Genomic DNA, 22,506 nt, shown 5'->3' on the forward strand with positions numbered 1-22,506 from the left:
CAAAGCAGCCCCAGACCATCACATTACCTCCACCATGCTTGACAGATGGCGCCAGACACTCTTCCAGCATCTTTTCACTTGTCCTGCGTCTCACTAATCTTCTTCTGTGTGATCCAAACACCTCAAACTTCGATTCGCCTGTCCATAACACTTTTTTCCAATCTTCCTCTGTCCAATGTCTGTGTTCTTTTACCCATATTAATCTTTTTCTTTTATTGGCCAGTCTCAGATATGGCTTTTTCTTTGCCACTCTGCCTAGAAGGCCAGCATCCCGGAGTCGCCTCTTCACTGTAGACATTGACACTGGCGTTTTGCGGGTACCATTTAATGAAGCTGCCAGTTCAGGACCTGTGAGGCGTCTATTTCTCAAACTAGAGAGTCTTCTCTTTCTACTCTGGTTAGAGCCTGTTTGTGCTGTTCTCTGAAGGGAGTAGTACACATCGTTGTAGGAAATGTTCAGTTTCTTGGCAATTTCTCGCATTGAATAGCCTTCATTTCTTAGAACAAGAATAGACTGTGGAGTTTCATATGAAAGTTCTCTTTTTCTGGCCATTTTGAGAGTATAATCGAACCCACAAATGTGATGCTCCAGATACTCAACTAGCTCAAAGAAAGGCCAGTTTTATAGCTTCTCTAACCAGCAAAACCATTTTCAGCTGTGCTAATGTAACTGCACAAGGGTTTTGAAGGTGTTTCTAATCATCCATTAGCTTTCTAAAGCGATTAGCAAACACAATGTACCATCAGAACACTGGAGTGATGGTTGCTGGAAATGAGCCTCTATACACCTATGTAGATATTCCATTAAAAACCAGACGTTTGCAGCTAGAATAGTCATTTACTGCATTAACAATGTATAGAGTGTATTTCTGGTTACTTTAATGTTATCTTCATTGAAAAAAACTGTGCTTTTCTTTCAAAAATAAGGAAATTTCTAAGTGACCCCAAACTTTTGAACAGTAGTGTATATTTGGAGTTTTTGAAGAGAAAAAAAACAGACATTCAGGCCTCAGATTTGTATTTATGTATTTGTATATACAGTAACTAATGCCTTTACAACATGAAACACAGATTAAAATACAAACATCAGAATATCTTGATTTCATCAGACACATTTCAAACATTGTAGGTAGAGTCTGTGCTCCTCACATATTCATACAGTCATAATATTTGCACAGGCATGTACTCATAGAAACAAAAAAATATAGATGTATAATATATCTTTGTGTGTTTAACACGGTTTCAAGCATATTTGGATATTTACAGTTTTTATACAGAAAATCTGCTGCATAATGTTTGTTAGAGACGCTCACAGCAGCACGCTGTAACATCCGACTTTCTGAATGCACATAAACACATCGCCTCTCTTTCTCAGTCTCATTGGTCAGTGGCGCCGTCGGTCACTGCCGTTCCTTTGTTTGACTGGCTGGTGTTGGTGTAAAGTGAAGCTCCAGCGTTTGTCTGTGGTGCCAGGAAGTTCTGGATATTTCCTCCTGATGATGTTCAAACTGGAAGAGTCTGACTTTGTGACAATTCTGTGATTCCCCGCCCTCTTCAGACGATGCTTACGGGTTAAATGTCTTTATCTTGAACAGAAATTTGTCTTTCAGCAAATGAGCGTTCTTAAAATGTCAGACTGTTCCTTAAACTTGGCCGACCACAACGTGTCGGGATGCCACCCTGCAAGCGACAGACTCTTATTTTGGCGGTGAGCCATGTGCTGAACAGTTGTAACGATGACATCATCATCACTTTGCAGTCCTGACAATGTGACAGCGTGATGTCACCAAGAGCACCATATGATAAAGTTGTTATTACTATCAGCAACCACGGGTAGTCATGCTGATCTGAGAGTTAACCTGGGACATCACTGTGAGCTCATCAGGCCACGATACGGAAGGACAGCAGCTTCTCAGAGTGCATTCTGTTGAGCGTCCGCAGGTCGGGAAGCTTCAGGAGCAGTTTGGTGAAACGTGGCGAGTCCATGTTGTTGTGGTTGTTGCCGGGGAGAACAGTCGATTTGCTGATCAGCGACCGCAGTGCTCTGATCAGGTTGTCCTGAAGCTGCTCCACTGATGCCGCATTCTCGATACCTGAGCGGTCTGAGGAGGAGGAAGAGGAAGAGAGAAAGAACATGAGGAAGACTGTTCAGAACTCACCACTGAGGGAGAAACTTGAATCATCAAATAAAGGTCAAAAATTAACCAAGAAAAAAAACCTAAACTAAATTTAATTCAGATAAAAACAAGCCTGAATGACTGGATCTGATCTGATTTCCTAATCTTTTCCTCTTTTGAACAACCTATTACCAAGATTTGATCCAAATCTGACTTTTGAACAGCTGGTCCCCTGACTCCCCCGCCATCCTCACCTGCAGATACCAGCACCACTGCGGTGAACAGTCCCAGCTCCTGGGCGCTCAGCTCCAGTGCAGCCAGTTTCTGGCTGAAGTCAAGCATGACTCCCAGCAGCTCGTTCATCCCCATCGCATGCAGCTCCTCCAGGCTGTAGGTGGCGCCCGAGATAAAAGTCACAGTTTGCTCTTTCACATTGAACAGGGAAGCGAAGCGTACCATCAGCACCTGGGAGAACAGGGGAGAAAAAAAGAATAAGCTGCAGTTCCTCTAATGGCCACCAGAGAGCACACATCATGGAAAAACACAAGACTTCTTTCAACAAATACAACTTTGGTATCATCAGAACTATCAAAAGCAAGTCAAACTGAGTCCGTACCTCAAAGGTCCCCGCCTTGAGCAGAGTGACCTGGTCGTTCTGGGACAGAGAACTGAATCCTGGGATATGCTTGGCGAACTCTACCACCTCCTTGACAGCAGGGGTGAAGGAGAGGGAGAAGTCCTGCCAGATCTCCTGGGGGGTCTTTGAGGGGTCTGCGTGAGGCTGCATGTTCATGGGACAGGCCTGGAGAGAGAGAGAGAGAGAGGAAGGGTTTTTTAATAACCTTACAGTAACCGGTCCAATCACAGCCTGGGAACAGAGACTACTGACAACAGGTGGGTTGGTTTAGCTTTAGACTGTTAGCATGATATGTGACCTGAAGCATATTGACATTAGCATTTGTCTATTTGCTTAATAAAATGATGTGGAACCTGTTAGCATTGGCCCAATTATATGGGTTGGAGTTGGGGTTAGGGTTAGGTTTAGGATCAAGGTTAGGATTAGGGTTATGGTCGAGATTGGGGTTAGGGTTGGAGTTAGGTTTAGGGTTGGGGTTAGGGTTATGGTCAGGGTTGGAGTTGGGGTTAGGGTCGGGTTAGGTTTAGGGTCAGGGTTAGGGTTATGGTCGGGGTTGGGGTTAGGGTTGGGGTTAGGGGTAGGGGTAGGATTAGGGTTAGGTTTGGGATAAAGTTAGGGTTGGGGTTAGGATTAGGGTTAGGGTTGGGTTGGGGGTTAGGATTAGGGTTAGGGTTGGGAATTAGGATTAGGGTTAGCTTAGGGGTAGGATTAGGATCAAGGTTGGGATAAGGGTTAGGTTTAGGGTTAAGGTTAGGGTTAGTGTTGGAGTTGGGGTTAGGGTTAGGTTGGAAATTAGGGTTTGAGTTAGGGTTAGGTTTAGGGTTAAGGTTAGGGTTAGGTTTGGGGTTAGGATCAAGGTTGGGATTCGGGTTAGGTTTGGGGTTGAGGTTAGGGTTAGGTTTGGGGTTAGGATCAAGGTTGGGAATAGGGTTAGGTTTGGGGTAAGGATCAAGGTTGGGATTTGGGTTGGGGTTAGGGTTAGGGTTGGGGTAATGGTCAGGTTTGGTTTAAGGGTTAGAGTTATGACATCATGATCTTAAGCCTGACATGCTAACAACAGTTATTAAGGGGGCAGGTTTTGGGAAACTGTCAGTTTGAATACAGAGTTTAGTCCTCACCAAAACAATCCCCTTGCCGTTCTTCATCGGACAGTTCTGCCCCTGGGTCACATGATCATTGAGGCCTTCTCCTCCAATCAGATTACTGTTATGCAGACCCCTCTTCCCATTGCCGTGCTGATGATGCGTGACGTTCTTGCTGTTGTCCTGCAGGTAGCGCCCTGTTCCCATGTTGTTGTTATGGTGGTAGATGGTGTTAAGGCCATTGGCATGGTAGCCATTGGGGCACCTGTTGGGCCCCCAGTGCTCCGCCTCCCCATTGCCTTGATGGGCGTGGTTATTCTGTTGCTGAGGTGGCGCATGTGGATTGGTCAGTTTGTCGTGAGCGTAGAGGAAGGTCTCACGGTGGGCTCGTGCAATAGCGCTGATGGTGGTGTCCATCCCGGGGCTGGGGGGCGGTGAGGAGGAGGGGGAGGGGCTCTGACAGGCGAGGGAAGGGAAAGAAGGAGGAGGAGGAAGAGGAGGGGGCGAGGAGGAGGTGGCTGGGGCGGGAGGGGAAGGTGAGGAAGGAGCCAGAAGCAGGGCCGAGGGCTGAGGCTGGGGGGCAATTGTTACCCCTGGGCAAGGAGAGGAGGAGGAAGAGGAGGAGGAAGAAGAAGAGGAGGAGAGGCTGGCGAGCTGGAAGTCGTTCTGCAGCTGGTTGTTCACCATGTTGTTCATGGCACTCTGCATCTCAGCCAACATCCTCTGCTTCTCACGCTTCGGGATCCGGCCGAAACGAACCGCTGCGGAGAGAGAAGGAGGAGGAAGAAGGGAAGGAGGGACAGGTGTGAGTCAAGAACAGAGATGAGGTGTCAGATCAAAACTTTTGCACGGGTTCCTGGACACGTGTGCAGAGACATGGGTGTACAAACCGACATACGTGAGGACAGAGAGGTCTGGTGACAGTCGTACAGATATAAAAGTGTGCAGAAAGACACTGAAGGGTGTACAGACAGATGTGAAGGCAGGTAGGTTTGCATGGAGGGATATATAAACAGATGGACAGGAGTGCTCACCATCACGGCTCATGCCCACAGACAGGCACTTCTTAAAGCGGCACTGCTGGCAGCGGTTCCTGTTGATCCTCATGATGGTGCAGCCCTCGTTCTTCACACATTTCTTATACTGAATGTTCTGCTGGATGCTGCGGCGGAAGAAACCCTGCAGACAGAAAAATAAACAGAGGTTGAGTTTTTCTCCATGTGTCCATCTGTTTCTGGAGAGTCTCAGTTTCACTGTAAACAGCAAGTGTCTCAGAGGCTTACATCAGCAGTATAAACCCGGGAAAAACAATTTTTGCGGATTTACTTGAAGTCAGCTGATCTTAAGTTTACTGAAAAAATCTTCTTAATTAAAGTCAAGCTTTGTCCTCAAGGAGAAGAGAAAATGACTTTCAAAATGATTGTTGAACAGAGGTCAGATTGATCATTTCTGATGCATTCAAGGAATTAAAACATCTAAACTCTGATTGGCTTTCATACCGAATCAAGCCTGATCAAGCTACCAGTGATGGGAGCTGAGGTGTCTTTACTGTAGACTGTGTTCAGACTCTATTACTCTCCGTATCGACTGATGTTGTCTGTAAATGTGTGTATGTTTTCATTGATATCTCACCTTGCATCCTTCACAAGCATGAACTCCATAATGGAAACCTGAGGCCACATCCCCACAGACCTTACACAGCAACACCAAGCCGTTCAGCTCTGAAAAACACACACAGGCAAAACATACACACACTGTTAGCAACGAAAACACAACCCAGTCTGTCATATTTACGTTGTTAAAGAATCACATTCTGTACATTCGTCTTCTATCTGTTCTCTGAGGTATCTTAGGATCTTTAATGGGGTTTTTTCAATGGAGTCTGGTTGTGAGTTTATGGTTAAAAAAAATGGACTTCTTAATAAAGATGGACTCCTTACTCAGACTGGCCACAGACTTGCTGGGTGACGCCCTCAGAGATCCGCCGTCGTCTCGGCCTCGAGGTGAGCCTCCTGCCGAAGAGGAGGCGGAGGAGGAGCCATCGTCTCCTGCAGAGCCTGAACTGGAGCCACTGCTGAGGAAGGAGGGAGTCAAAGAGGAGGAAGAGGTGGTGAAGCAGGGCTGGGAGTTTGAGTTCTCGCTGTACATGGAGACTGGACTGGTCCGGGGCGGAGAGCCGCCGCAGGAACCCACGTAGGAGATCACACCTCCTGCAGAGAAGAGGACAGAGAGATGAGTGGTTGTCATCCACAGTCATGACTTTATAGTCTAGCGTTAGTTTATAATCAGTAAATACAAACTACAGCAGGGGCTGATGGGATTGTCAGATGTTCTGAAGGTATTCCAACACCTTCCAGCTTCTGACCAATGATGAAGGATACTTCAAACCTCAAACATGATGACAGGAGGACTTCAACAAGTCAGTGAAGAAAATCTACCAAACATGGCTTTAGGGCAGCTATCTAAATAATATCTAATTTTAAGGAAAAATCCAAGCGGCAACCTCCGGCCGCAAGAATTGAAGCCAATGCGGAAGTGTTAAAAACTGCAGTTCATTGAGTGTCCACTTGAGGCTGGCTGCAGAAACACCGGCACCACATACACACCCATTCAAAAAAGACGATCGGTGACGGTTCAGAAGATATTAAGATTCTGAGTTTTTGCCCAAATAAGGACATGACTGACTTGACTGACAGGCGGGAACACAAAGCTGTTCAAAGCAGAGGCTCAAACCCCGCCTCTTTACCTCACACTAAGTTTGGTTGAGTTCAGCATTTCCAATATGGCTGCCGCCGCTGCCTGGCTTCAAAACAGCGCTCAGTCATGGATACGACGTCTATTATTTATACAGTCTATGGTCAGACCCCTATATATGTAGAAATAGAGGTTTAAAAACACTAGAATAATCTTTTGACTGTTGGTAATGTTAAAAAGTGTAAATGTTACAAAGAGAAATATCTACAAACGTACAATTCAAATTTTTAAATAGGATGAAAACAGAGAGTGTCTGCAGCAGCTGGTTCGCGATCAGTTAAATGACCTCACACTGCCAGATCTGTGTGTGTGTGTGTGTGTGTGTGTGTGTGTGTGTGTGTGTGTGTGTGTGTGTGTGTGTGTGGGAGGGAGGGGAGGAAAAGGGGGAGAACATTCAAACAGTAGTTGCCTGACTGTTTTCCTGTAACTATGGTAACATGTGGGCTGAGGGGGGGGGGGGCTGTTTTGGTAGTAAAATCTGAAACCAAAACAGCTTTCTAGGAATTTCGGGAACAGAGAGGGGAGGAGCAGAGAACAGCCTGAGGGTGAGGAGGGTCCTACTCCCTCCCTCATCTTGGAACTACTCTTCTGACTTAAAAAGAAACACAAACTACATCTGGGTGTTCATATTATGGAAAAATAATACCCACACTATAAAATGAGCAATTTCAAATATTTTTTAAAATGTCTGTCTAACTTTCAGAAATGCTTCTGAGACTGAATATGCAATACAATAGAAATACCAACATGAAGTGAAGAATGTAGAATAATACTTTGATAATTTAATCATCAAGATATTGAGTTTAAAGAGACTTAATGACGCTTAAGGAGAGGAAGAGAGTAGGGATGAGCAATTATTTTCGAATATTCAAATATTTGTTTACCTTCCCCAAACACTGCCAGTGAATTGGTAAATTAAAGCTTGTTATTAAGAGTATATTGTAACACTCAAACGGGCTGCATGAGAGATCTGTCTATACAGTGTAGCATACAAATATTAGACAGACACACTCATGGACATTTTCCCTGAAGGGACATCAGCATTGATGAAATCTTTTGTAACTATGCAGCACACTGAGTGTTATCAGTCCATGTCTAATGTGTGTGTGTGTGCACAGTGTGTAGGCATGGTATGACCCCACAGGTGACAGCCCACCTGCTGCGTGAGTGTTGACTGTATTGTGTTCTCTAGTCCTGCAGCAGCAACTCACTCACTATGTCTGTCTGTGTTTCCCACGTGTCACTGCTGCACGAGACACATGTCTGCTCGCCTGTTTGAGAGGCGATAACGCACACACACACACACACACACACACACACACACACGCCCATACTATTTCAGAGAAAACACTGCTGCAGCATTTAACACACTCAGAAACACAATAAACGTGTTGATGAGTCAGACTCTGATCGACACGTGCACTTCAGGATGATTCAGATCAGTCATGTTGATGGATTTGTCGTCATGTGACATTTTTATGAAGCAGCTTCATGGATAAGACGAATCTCTTTGTTAACCCTTCACACTGATGAAGCTGCTGTTTGTACCAAACATGTCCGTTTCTGCTTCACAGTTGGACTTTTTAACAAGGGACTATATGGCGATTGACTCACTTTTGGAGCCTGCCTCTAGTGGACACTCTAGGAACTGCATTTTTTTTTTTTTTGCACTTACCTATGGGCTTCATATATTTTTTTTTTTTCTATAATTTTTCATTTACCTTTTCCATTATACACATATACACCATAACAAAGAAACAAACAAATGAAACAAAAACAGACAAATAAATAAACATTTCAACAAAAGAAAACAGAACAAACAACATAAAAACAACCTGTCGGCGGGAGCCATATTGGAAATGTTGAACTCAACCAAACTGCTGTCGAGTGATTGTTCCGTAAAGAGGCGGGCTTTGAGCCTCCTAGCCAACAGCTACAGTGTTCCCGCCTGTAAATCAAGTCAGCTGTGCCTCTCATAATGGAAAACTCGTAATCTCAATATCTTTGAAATTGCTGCGTTATGACAAAATACCCCCCCCCCGTACTGTGTGAGCCGATTGAGAAATGATCCAGACTACACTCGTTTTTTGTACCAGGCTGTAAACATGTTTATTTCTGCTGTAAAGATTCAGCTTTTTTGAATTGGTGTGTATGTGGTTTCCGATACCTCCAGAGCCAGCCTCAAGTGGACTCTCGATGAACTGCAGTTTTTAACACTTCCGCATTGGCTTCAATTCTCGCGGCCGGAGGTTGCCGCTTGCTCACAACTCAAATGCCACAATTATTTCCTCAACGGGCTTCTTATTTTTAACACCTAGGGTTGTGAGACAGCTACAACTTACAGTAATCAGATTTGATCAATATAAAAACATAACATAGATCTGGGATGGCCTAGTGGTCTAAGCACCCACATTCAGAGGCTACAGTCCTTGTCGAAGAGGTCTCCGGCTCGACTCCACGCCGCGACCAGGGGAGAAGTTCCCTCAGCTGGTGGTGAAGCTTTCAGCAGTGTGTCTGCCCCCTGGTGGCTGGCTGCAGTATAGGTCAAAAAATCTGTCTCCCCCATTCATTTGAATTCATTTGAATGGGGGAGCAGTCAAACTTTAAAAAATAAATACACGTCGTATGAATGTTTCTCATATCCGTATGCTGTGGTGATATGTAGTTAGTATTTGACTGTTTTGTGTTCAAGGCCTCTTTTTCCTGAAAGGTTTCTTTATCGTTAGTTATTAGATTTTCAAAAACGGGGTTTTACTTCCGGGTTTCCTTTGATTCAGGACACACAGCGTCTTGTGACGCTACGCTGTAGGGCGGAGCTTGTTACAGTGGCTTCACAGGCTCTGGCTGCACAATGGCGGCGACCAGGAGCAGGATTTTTTTGGCTTCAGAACCGTACAACGGGAAGAGGCGGAGCAACGCTGTCCATTTTTATTTACAGTTGATGGCCGCGACCACTTGCTGCATGTCTACCCCCACTCTCTACTCCCCACGTTTCCTCTCTCTTTTTCAGCTATCCTATAAAATAAAGGCAAAAAACCCTAAAATTGAACTTTAAAGAATAACAGAATAGATCTGAGGCTGTGAAGTCTTCCTCAAACAGCTGCTGAAGGTAGATTTAATCAAATAAACTGGAGGAACAAGGACATTTTTTTGGGACTGTCTGCGAATCAAATGGGACTCAGGGTAGAAAGGAGTAATGGTGACACATGACTTTGTAGCAGATATTTTAGATATGTGTTGTTTTGACAATCACATAAAAAGAAATCAGCATAGTATGTAGTTTTACTATGGATGTCATGCATATTTTATATAATATGATATCTCATAGTATTGTAGGATATTAAAGGTAACACGTTGAGCTGTGTGAATACTATAGATGTGTGTCAGTAATATGTTTCTCCCTCTCTCCTGCAGACTCGGGGGGCGGAAGCGTGTGTCACATGCCCCCGACACACGTGAGTCCTACACACAGCAGACTCTGCAACGGGACTGGCTCCAGTTAGTCCCGCCCACGCATACACACCTCCCCCTCCCTCTGCTGCACTCTCACGTTTCCTCCATTCATCACCCCACACACACACACTGGTACAAGTGGTGTCTTTTCTATGATTAACCCTCACATCGCCCTAAAAGGAAGAAAGGAGGGAACCTACTGTACTCACTCTGACAATGTACACAGGCTCAGATAAACAGTGCGTGGCGCCATGCAGCATGTTCTGAGAAGCATTCAAAGTTAAGGGGGGGTGGGGTTTACATGTGATCAAATGTCCCAGTCTGGAGTCACACCATCAATGGACCAGGGGGGGACTTTTCCCGCCTTGCTCAAAGACACTGTCATCTAACAATCTGGCAAAAAGTGGATGAAAATTATCTTTAAGTCGTTATTCATCCATGTTGGCTGTGGTTTGCTCTTAATTTGAAATAATACACATCTCAAAGATTATCTTGATGAAGCTGTTTTCCTGTCTAATATGTTTCAGCAAGACTTCCAATAAAAACTGATACAAATTGAGAGTTTGTAAAGTCATGTATTCCTTAAGTATAAAGAAAACTAACAGGTTAATATGATCTTACAGAGGCTTATTACATTGAAGATGCAAAATATGTTTTTGATCATTTCCATAATCTTGGAAAACATCTCATCTGTGGTCTAACAAATCAAGCAGCACTGTTAAAGTTTGCCTTAACCATTCGATTCAGGCTTTAAACTGTTATTTAAACCTGAATGATAAATGAGTCTTTAAAGGCACAGTGAGGAATTTTCATATTGTGTTGATTCTGGTGACCTCTCCGGATTTCATAAGTTGATGGGCATTTCAAGCTAAAGCTAAATTCGATAATCATCGGCATCTCTTTGCAGATTATTCACATAATATCCACCTGTCCCATTAACGCCCCGTTTGTGTGGCAGTCGTGTTAACCAGCAGCAGATCATTATGTCAGTGTGTCTGTGACGCAGCAAGCTCAGTGTATTAGTGTGAGATCCAGATATGGAGAAATTCGCCTCGACTGTCGCTAATGTTTTCTTCTTCTTTTGCTATTTAATGCAGTTAGCATTCTTCTTCTTCTGTTACTTAATGCGTTTAGCAAACAGCTTTAAGACGCTCTACATCCACCGTCTGACGGGAATACCGCATTACAACCAGGCACCGGTTAAAATTTGAAAATTTGTACTTTCAAATTGAGAAAATATTCGTAGTAACTTCGATTTTTACTAAATGAACGGATATATGAAAATCCTTACCCACCCCTGTTAATCAGTAGTGTTTTTCTGGGATAAAGACTGACTCACTGTCCTCACTCTTGCAAAAGCGTGCATTTGTTGTTGAAGCAAATGATGGAAACTCAGATCTTCATTTGAGTGTTACTTTTCTTTGTTCAAGACAGCTTGTTGCAGGACGCTGAGTGATGAGGTCATTTATTGATTTTTTACTACATAGAATTATTCACCATCAGGTCACAACAACTAAACTTTATAAACTGATATATTATTTATAAATAATAATAATCTCACGGAGTGGTCAGACTCAATAATCAATAATAATAATTATATCTATATCTATATATATATATTTTGATTTTAATTTTAATTGCTAATAAATTTTTAATAATTGTTCATTTATAGGCTCTTGTTTGCTTTATATATTTCTTTTGCACTTTGTCTACTCTGTTAGTGTAACACTTGAATTTCCCCGTGTGGAACAAGTAAAGGAATCTTTTATCTCTTATATTATCTCTTATTAATGTAACGGCTATCTGTTGTCTTCTTTTTTATCACTATGTATCTACCCTTACTTATTCATATAACCATTCTTGACGCGTCGAGTCGGCTCGGTGACCTCCTTGCACACATTAAAACAACCGTGACACAACGCCGCACTCATACCCACACAGAGGCCTACGCACAGAGCCGAGGTGCACTTCCTCCAAAACGTAACTACCCATAGAAATGACGCGGACAGCAAGCCGTGATTCGTCCGCTTGGTGACATTGTATTTCTCACATTTACAGCATGTCCGGGATCCCCGCTCATCGGCCGCTCAAAAGCTGTGTATTTCATCTCCTCCTCTTTATTCTTCCCTGTAATCATGTTTGTATGATAAACAGGAACAAGTATCCTCAAACTATGAAGCCCATGAAGAAGTGTTATTAACTGCAATTCATCAAGTGTCCACTTGAGGCTGGCTGCAGAAACACCGGAAACCACATACACACCAATTAAAAAAAGACGATCTTTGCAGCATTAATAAACATGTTTACAGCCTGGTTAAAAAAAATGGTTTAGGACTACGTAGCTAATTTAACTATCGGCACCAAGCGGCAAACTCCGGTCTCAAACAATGAAGCCAATGCGGAAGTGCTATAAACTGCAATACATCGAAAAATCCGCTTGAGGCTGGCTGCAGAAACACCGGAAACCACATTGATATGAATGGGAAAAAGACGATCTTTTTAGCATTAATAAACATGTTTACAGCCTGGTTCAAAAACCGGCTTGGCCCTATGAAGCTAGTCTCTCTAATGGCACACACTGTACGGGGGGTGAATTTTTTTCTAACGTGACGGTTCAGAAGATATTAAGATTACGAGTTTTGCCCAAATAAGGATATGACTGATGTGACTCCCAGTCGGGAACACACAGCCATTGGCTAAGAGGCTCACACTACGTCACACTCTGCCTAGTTGAGTTCCGCATTACCAATATGGCTGCTGCCGTCAATTTGCTTCAAAACAGCTCCCAGGAACAGATGGGTGACGTCATGGATACTACGTCCATATTTTATACAGTCTATGATCGGCACACACTGTACGGGGGTGAATTTTTTAATAACCCGACATTTAAGAAGATATTAAGATTACGAGTTTGCCCAAATAAGGACATGACTGACTTGACCGACAGGCGGGAACACATAGCTGTTGGCTAGGAGGCTCAAACCCCGCCTCTTTACCTCACACTAAGTTTGGTTGAGTTCAGCATTTCCAATATGGCTCCCGCCAACAATTGGCTTCAAAACAGCGCTCAGGAACAGATGGGTGACGTCACTGATACCACGTCCATTATTTATACAGTCTATGGTACCAACCTGAGGGATCTTTGATGGGTAGTTATTAAGTTCAATGTGTGTTCTGATCAGCAGAAGGGTCTTAGCTCCAAAATATACCACCAGTGCAAAATAAAAGTTCCTGTTGAGGTGGTATTTTGGCTTCATTTTTGTACAATGGGAGGAGGTGGAGGTATGTCACTCATTTAGCTGTCAAACAACCTTCAAGTTGAATCACATCAAGCCATCTTTAATATGAACCAGTTGTCTTAATGAGTCTGTGTCAATAATGTAAAATAAGAACGAGCATGACTCCCTGGACCACATCAGCTGTGTGTGTAAGTCTCCGCCATGTCGCCATCTGTGATCCTTTTACCTCAACACCTTTATCCTCACACTCATCTGCTGCTTCATTCAGGCTCCATCATCCCTCATTCATTCACAGCTGTCTGCCTACCACGTGACCAGTGTCATCCAATCAGGTTCATGCAGGTTTGCAAACAACCTGAGGCAAAACTACTAGTGTCTGTGTTCCAGTGAATCTGGTTCTGCTCGCAGAGGAAGTTTTTCTTGCTCACCTTGGATAAATGTTGGGTGTCTGTAAATAACATGACAAAGAGTATGAGCTCTACACCTGCTCTTTATGGAGAGTCTCCTGAAGTAGTTCAGTCCCAATAATCAGATTAGCTCCGACTTGCTGAGAGGCCGAATCTTAAAAGTTTAACTCATATGAGTCTGTTTTTGGCTGGAGCAACCAGAGCAGAGGCAGAGAGGGGGATTGGTTCCTGCTGCTGCTCCACTTTTCACACAGGGGGGAGGGAAAAGAGGGGAGAGGGAGGGCAGGAGGGGGAATATACCAAATTATAATTTCACATGTTAAAAAGGCATAAAAGGGGGTGATGGACTGTCTCAATGAGTCTCTTTTTTTAACACGTGCACAAAAACACAAGGAAATCTAGATTATCGGATGTTTCTCCTGTGAAAGAATAACATATTATCCCTCATGTAATACAATGAAGATATTATATATTATGTTTAAATGTTTGGACTGCAGTGTTCTTGGTATCATGACGTCAGGTGAACAGAGTCAGAAACACTCAGATAGAACGAGGTGTGGAGGAGAATTACACAATAATCTGAGTCTAAGCAGCAGCCAGTCACTGCTCACGCTCAGTGAAAACAAAGAGCACATGGCCCCGTTCGCGGCTCCATGTGAACCGGCAATGGCTGCTGTAGTGGAGGGAGGGAGCACACACGTACAGACACACACATAGACACACACATCCTCCAAGTCCACCTGACACTGAGGAACCCAGCGACCGCGGGGGTCTGTCATCGTGACCCACTTCCTTGAAACACAACCGTAATCACAGTGTCTGTACCCGTGATGATGCTCCTCAGACTCATGGACATGTGGCGGGTCACCGAGGGTGAAGCTGCAGTAGAACCCGAGGCTTTAAAACTCTCCTCTCATCCGTCTTTCAGTGCTTTATCACTTCAAACATGATTCTGGGTTTGATTCTTGGGTCCCTCATTCACCTGTCACCCATGACCCCAAGCAGCAGCAGCAGCAGCAGCAGCATGAGTAGCTTTAATTTACTGTTCATTTCTGTCACTTGACTGAACGCTTCCTGCTCTTAACGTACCATCTGTGTGTAAAGAGGTGCGGTGTGGTGCAAAGGCTGCAGCTCCAACAGTGTTTAAAGCAATGTATTACCTTATTCATGTGTTCATTGATAACGTTTATGTTAACCACTATCCTGTTAACACGAGCCAAACATCACACCACAATCAAGTTAAATCTGACATTGAAACAAAGGAAATACTAAGCGCAGGTGCGTTTATGCGCAGCATTCCACACACACCTGCAGCCTGAGCTCCTGAGGCAAAGTCAGGGCTGGCCTGTGGGATATAGGCAGTACAGGGAAATGCTAGGGGCAACGGCCGTCCATAGGGGGCGCTGCTTGCACCCTGAATGAGTGAGGAAGAAAATTTGAAGATAATAGGACAAAGAATATTTTTGTATCTGATATAATTTTGGGGTTAAATTGCAAAAAAAAAAAAAAAGGTTTGCAAGGCAGTTTGAAGTCTATAAGTGTTCATGATTTACTTGTTTTTGTTTTCTTTTTGTGATTTTTTTTCCTGCTAAATATCACTGTTATTACCATTTTATTAATGCTCTTTTAGAGGTATTTTTTTATTGTAAAAATAACTTAAATCTGCAAAACATAAAGTTGTATGTCAGTTGTCTTTAAGTGCATGAGGGATGTGATTATTGGTGGAGCTGGTTGCAATAGAAGGGGCACCAGTTGAAATCTTGCCTATAGTGCATCAAGTCGCATAGGGCCGGCTCTGTGCAAAGTCCAGGATTAAAAAAGACATTTTAAATAAAGAAGAAGCATCAATATAAAAAATAAAGTTCAAACACATCCTGCACCACAGAGCTGACAATTCAGCACTTTGTAAACACCAGTTACACACCAACACCCCCAGTTTGCAGTGATTTGATAGAATATAGGTGTGAGCTGTGAGCAGCATGGGGGAAATAATTGTTTACCTGTGTTGCTATTGTTGTTGTTGTTGTTGTTGTTGTCCATGGTAGTTGTCATCATCCTCAGCTCCATCGGTGTCAGCAGGAGAGCGTTTTTTAGACAATCCAGGATGTTTTCTGCTCAGCAGCCATCATCACAAACTACAAAGTTCCTCAGGAGGACTTAAAACCACCAAAGAAGAAGACAGGTTGTCTCTATAGTGTTTCCATTATTCTATGTGTAAGCTCTGTCTGCACTTTAACTACAGTGATGTCTTTCCGCCTCATGAGGAATCTGTCATTTGCTGGAATCTTTCTCTCGCTCGCTCTCTCTCTCTCTCTCTCTCTCTCCCTCCCCTCTCTCTCTATCTCTCTCTCGCTCTCTCTGCGCGCGCAGCAGGCAGGCTGCTGACGTGATGTTCGGGGGCCGTCGCGCCCGCACGCGGCAGAAAACGGGCCCATGTGACCGCGCGGAGAGCCTCGTGCCCCAGTGACACACTTTTCGCCCCTCCTCTCAAACCTCGCGGAGTCCACACTTCTTTAAATCCCCGAGCACGTGGCGCTGCTCTGCGGCAGGAGAGGATTGTGGGAAGTGTAGTCAAGGAAATGTCACACTTTACACGTGAAACCTACTTGCATGTAGCATCCTGTAAAACTGTTTACAGATTCGGATTTAAAGTGAGAGTGCTACAGAGAATAAATATTAGCTAGATTGAAAAAAATGAAAATAGGTTTCATACTTCGAACTGTATTTCCATTGGTTTAGACTCATAATACTAGAATAATAGTTTTTAGAAAAAGACACATTATAGACTGGTCAGCGGGGCCGGATTAGTGCCCCCAGGGGCCCCTTGGCACTGGGGCTCATGCACCTCTCACATGCACGCGCACACACACACACACACACAAACACACACACACACAGGCAATCGTTAGCTAGCTGCTCATCCTCCATCTCTTCACTTGTTCGGCTTTTTTGAAAAAGCTACTTATGAGCAGGTCATTTTTTTTTTAACTGTCACGTCTTTCCCATCTTTTTCTTTTCTTTTCCTTCTCTTCGCCGCTCTGCTGGGCTTTCGGATGAACATTTTCAAAGTTTTCCTGCACTTCTTTCTGATACATTTTTAAAGGTGACATATTCCACTCTTTTTCATCAAAATATATTGGTCTTAGAGGTCCCCAAAAGATGTCTTTAAAGTTTATGCTAAAAAAAACACATTAAAATCAGATTTTGGTCTGCCTGAAAAACCCTCTTCTTCAGCCCTGTTCAGAGCGGTCTGTTTTCCCTCTGACCACGCCCCCTCAGGAAGTGTGTGTGGCCTCGGCTGTCCAGCACGTTGATCTAATGTTAACATGTTGGCTGAATATACACGGCTGCTCACAGGCCCGCGTTACTTCAACCCTCTGAATCTGATCCAGAATCTGATCCTGACGGAGAGGCGCCTGCAGTAGGACCTTTCTGAACCATTGGTCACAGATTTTGTGTTTCTTGTTGTTTTATTTGTCAGTATGTCGACGTGTGTCTTTGTACACAGCGACGAACATGTAGCTATGTGGCTATGCTAACTAGCGCTAGCACTTATCCATGATAAATAAAAATCATCCACTAGATCTTCAAATCTGCAGACGTGGGGAGTAAAACCGACCTTTGTGTTTATTAAGACAGCCTACAACTAGCATGCCTCCCTCCTAAGCTCCTTGTTAGCACACGTGTGTGCAGGGAATGAAAAACGGAGGAGGGGTTGAGTTGTATTTTATACAGTCTATGGGCTGAACAAGCTCCAAGCTCTGACTCCGTGACAGATCGGATATTGTTGTGACGTAACAAAAACAAGGAAGTCTGAAACGGCTCGTTTCAGCACACATTTGCAGAAAGGTGGAGAAATCAAAACAGGGGCAGAATGGATTTATTTCATTTTCGGGGGGTTTGTAGACATGCCGGGGAAACATATTTCAGGTAGAACATTTAACCATTAAAAAGTCGATTTTGCATGATATGTCACCTTTAAGAAACTTTAATTACACATGATTGGTTCGCTAAGCTGGCACTGAGCACAGTTATGCTTCAGCAACGCCCTCTTTTACTCTAACACACATTCACACATCTTAATTGATAGTGGGTCAGGTAAAATGAATTGAGAAATCATGAGAAACATATTTATTACAACCTATAAAGTGTATTGCAGTTTTCTAATTAGTCATCACTTTTCTTTAGCCATCTGATAGGATGGAAATGCACCTTTTTTTCCCCCACTCCCATCACTCTCAGGGGCCCCTGGGCATGTACCCATATTGCCCATATGGTAGATCCTGGGCTGTTGATCATATTTATTATATTAAATGTGAAGAAGATCACAAAAATCCTCTAAATGTGATTAAAAAAATAAATAAATTAAAAATTCCCTTTATACAACGTTTTGGGGCTAAATGTAGAGAAATGCTGCTGTTATTTTTGGTGTGCACAACTTTACAAACAGTGCCCATAGGGGAGGGGGCGCCAGTATCAAGTCAAAAAGTGAACGTTCTTCACAGGAGCTTTAAATTTAGCTTCAAATGTTATCTTGATGTGCTAACATTGCTGTTTGGAATGTTATGAACCCCAAAATGTTTTTGTAATGGCAGGTGAAATATTGCTTCAAAAATATTTTGCATCTTTTTAATAAATATAAAATATGTGTACACAATAATTAAACAATATATTGTGTGTTACTAACCTTTAGTTCATTCTATTTTAAAGTGCACTTTGTTTTTCCTATAAAATGTCTTTTTTAATCATGTAAAAAAAATAGATATTTGTGGTTCTATAAGTGCTGTTGGTATTTTTGAGGACCTCTGACCTTTAAAGTAAATCAATATTTTATAGATAAATTGAAATACAGCATCACTCCTTCAGTGCATTCAAATATTAAAGGATCTTGAATGGGCTTCAGACTGGATATAACATCATTTGTTTGGATGTTATGAAACAATATTCTGCAGACTCAAATCAAGAAACCAACAAGAGATTATGTGCAGTCCACAAAGACCCGTCTGAAATGATTCTTTATTATTTATGAGACAGTTTGCTGTAACAATAACGTTGAGACAAGTCTGACTTCAAGGATTTTCTCTTAGTGGACATCAAGGGATCCTTCTTGTTGAACCAGCTCCCGCAGGTTCTCCTCTACATAAGTGAAATGCTCTAGAATCTCACGCTTCTGCCTTTCATAATTCTGTTCATAATACACTTCAAAACATGTTGTGTAGTCCAAAACCCCCATATCATACATGTACTCTTCAGTCACTAGATAGATTGAGTTCCATTCAAAATCGTCAACATAATCCCATATTGAGCACTTTTTTTCTATCATTTCTTTGTGCTTTTTGAAAACTGCCTTCAGGTTGTCCTTGTACTCCCTGATAAGGCCCTCTACAGTGTTGCAGGTTTGAACCCCTCTGAGTCTCACCAGGTGAATCTGCATCTGGATGTGGAATGCTGCTCCGTTCACCCAGACCTTCACAGCCTCATTAGACACGTACCCACCCCTCACCATAGAGTTCTTCAGCTTGGTGAGGGCCAAGCTCAGCTTTCCTTCGATTCGACTGATTTCCCTCCTCAGCTCTTTGCTGTTGTTGAGGTACATCCTGTATCTCTTCAGACACTCATCGATCAGATCCCAGACCTCAGACCCCTTCTCATTTGCAAACACAGATTGCAGAGCATTTTCAATGGTTTTGTCTGGTTGACTCTTAAAAATTATGTCAATAAGGACTGAGACAGCCAAAGCTCCGAGTCCTGCCAGTTCAGGGGCTGATGTGAAAGGGCCCAGTTTCTGAGCTAGCTCCTTCGCCCAGTCTGCAGCGTGATGGCGAGCTTCCATTCGTCTCTTTTGGTAGTGTTGTTTCAGGCTGTCCGTAGACCCTTGACCACTGAACATCAGAATTCTTTTGCTGACTTTAAGATCTGGACCCTTTTTGATACTTTCCATAAACCATTCCACAGAATACAGTGAGGGTCCACGGTCTTGGCTAGATGAATTACCCATCGTCTAGTTTGCAGGGTCAGATCAAAGATGGAAAGTCCTTACCTCAGCTCAGAGAGATCAGTCCAGGAATGAGATCCAGTCCGGATTCTATCTCTATAAATGGAAACCAGATCCAAGGGTGAAAGTACAAACCAGATAGACTGATAAACACAGCCCAACTCATAGCCTATTTATAAACCAACCAGAAATAGACCGACTGCCTAATAAATACAAACATGTGGTTCTGTTAAGTATTATTTTGAGAATGCTTTTATTCAAGCGTGTCCAAGAGAAGAAAATAAAACTCATAATCTCAAAATTTCAGTACTAATGTGGTTAAAGAACTCATGGGATGCGTGGGAGACTTAAGGCAGGAATCTTATACTCTATTACTCAGGAGACTGATGTTACTCAGCAACTGTTTATATTTTATTTTATTCCAATATGTAGTCGTAGCTATGATACTTGTTGCTTATTATAAACCTAACAAACCTGCTGCAGATGGCCATGCAGGAAAACCTCTGAACAGTCTGAGGGCGCCCCCTGCTGCTCAGCTGCACTTTGTATACTTTATTTAACCAACATTTGAAGAAAGATTACACCCCTTCCTCAGGAGGAGGAATCCTTCTTTTAAAACTCTTGTAAAATTTATCAGGAACTCTGAAACATTTGGCTTTGTGCTGGATCAGATCCAGCTTCATGTTCAAACAGGATGTGATAGAATCTCGCTGAGATGTTAGATATAAATGCTTTACACAGTTAGCCTGAAGCTAGAATAGAAAACACAACATACCAATCTACAGACAGAAAGTGGGAAGAAGGAAAGGGAAATGTAAAAGAGTGAGAGATGCTGACAGATTGAAAGCTGAGTGGTTCAGAAGTAATCTGATTGAGTTGTGGATTAAACCTCCAGTTAATGTTTTAAACTTGAGATCTAAGGACCAGAAGAACCTTGATAAAAAAATCAGGACAATCCTGATCCCAGCAACAGGGACGCGTCCAGATTTGTTTTGACTGGGGTGGCCTAACTGGGACATTGATTTATGCAGGGGGGAGTGAGGTATCTGTGCACACACAAATATCCCAATTCCCCCATTTGGCCCATTAATCTGGAATTCTTTACAACTAAATTTTATTTTATAGCACATTAGTTGGTAAATAAGAAAATACATTAAAAAAAGAGATTAAAAAAAAATCAAAAATCAAAGCAAATAGAAAAAAACAAATAAAACAACAATTTAAAATACTTAAAAATTAGGGGCGCTGGTGTCCTGTAGGGGTCTAAGACTCCCAGCCAGTCGACCATTTGATGCATGTCTTCCCCTGCACACCACTCCCCACATTTCCTGTCTCTCTTCAGCTGTCCTGTCAAATAAGGGCAAAAAAGCCCCCCCCCCCCCCAACAAAAAAAAAAAAAAATTATAATAATAAATAAATAATAATTGCAAGAAAACTTTTGCTTGCCCACTTTCCTAATTCTTAAATGGATTTATAGGCATCATTTCAATGCCCACCTCTGACAAAGGAAATAGCCAATCATACTCTTGGATGTTGGGGTGGCACCTGTGGTGGCTAGATTAGAGTAGCTGTTTAGATTTCAAGGGGGAACCATGCTACCATGAGGACACACCCCTGTCCTGTAGAGGGCTAGATTCAAGCTGGAACAAAATATAGGAAATAAGTGAAAAAATGAAGTTAAATAAAACAAATGTTCTGCACTGTAGTTTATATGGAAGATAATTTATTTTTGCAATGACACTCTGCAGAGAGAGTTGGTGTGCAGCTGTGAGGATCTTTTAGTATATGTGGATTATGGCACCAACCTGTGGACAAAGTTTGTAACACGATATATTGACTCACTCTAAACCAAGTCATTCCAATCCAATCCACTTATTTTATAAAGCGCATTAAGAAACAAAAGCATTTACCAAAGTGCTGGGCAGTAAAATTAAAAAGCAGAAACAAAAACACAGAAAATGATAAGGAACATGAGAGCACAGAAGAACAGTGTAAACCAGTCAAATACATATAACACCTTTAATAAAACAGAAAAAACATAAAAATACAGTCAAAAGAAAAACACAGAAAAAAAGCACAGAATCACAGAGACCACGCAACTCTCATGCTGGATAGAAGCCAAGGAATAAAAGTACCTTTTGAGATTTCAAAGTATGCAAGGTCAGGGACATTTGTATGTGAGCGGGTAGCTTGTTCCAGTTTGGGGGCCACTGCATGGCATGGTTCCCCTGGTTTTCAGCCCAGTCTTAAGGACCACATGAAGCAGCTGATCAGAGAATCCTCAAATGAACAGGGAGCCGGAGGAGGGAGGCAAGGACGGGGGTGATATGCTCTTGCTTACGAGCGATCTGATGAAAACATCCCTGTAGTTAAAGTCACTGTCTGGTTCAGCCATCCTGTTATCTGTGCCAGGTGTTGTGTTTCTTTTTCTTCATCTCTTAGTTGAATTTAAAGGACCCTGTTTGATGAACCAGCTTTGGCAGGTCCTGTCCTATGTCACTGAAATACTTCTGGATGTCCTGCTTCTGTCTACCGTACAAGTGATCATAGTAAACCTGTAATCCCGCCTCGAAGTAAACTCTGATTGCTGGATCCACAAAGACATCAGAGCTTTTGATCGTTGTCTTGAGTTTTTCAAAAATCTGGTCCAGGTCTCTCTGGTAAACATAGAGCAGTCTTTTTATTGGGTCAAGAGTTTGATTCCCCTCCGAGTCTCAGCAGGTGAATCAGTATCTGGATATGGAAGGCTATCCTGTTCACCCAGACCTTCACAGCCTGACTTGACACTTGCCCATCCCTCACCATAGAGTTCTTCAGCTTGG

At 42.9% G+C, this 22,506-nt stretch overlaps 1 protein-coding gene across 1 annotated transcript; it reads right to left on the reverse strand.

Annotated features, from left to right (window-relative positions):
* Positions 1 to 1,011: 1,011 nt before the first annotated feature.
* Positions 1,012 to 16,137, reverse strand: nr1d1 (nuclear receptor subfamily 1, group d, member 1). The gene is made up of 8 exons (XM_034710727.1): positions 15,690 to 16,137; positions 5,777 to 6,046; positions 5,469 to 5,557; positions 4,871 to 5,015; positions 3,873 to 4,597; positions 2,734 to 2,919; positions 2,372 to 2,582; positions 1,012 to 2,102 (listed from the first exon to the last, which is right to left on the reverse strand). The coding sequence occupies exons 1-8, from the start codon at positions 15,754 to 15,756 to the stop codon at positions 1,882 to 1,884; spliced, it is 1,914 nt and encodes a 637-aa protein (XP_034566618.1). The 5' UTR covers positions 15,757 to 16,137; the 3' UTR covers positions 1,012 to 1,881.
* Between the last annotated feature and the right edge of the window lie 6,369 nt (positions 16,138 to 22,506).

This window comes from Notolabrus celidotus, chromosome 20 (genome assembly GCF_009762535.1).
Source record: "Notolabrus celidotus isolate fNotCel1 chromosome 20, fNotCel1.pri, whole genome shotgun sequence".
Lineage (NCBI taxonomy): Eukaryota > Metazoa > Chordata > Actinopteri > Labriformes > Labridae > Notolabrus > Notolabrus celidotus.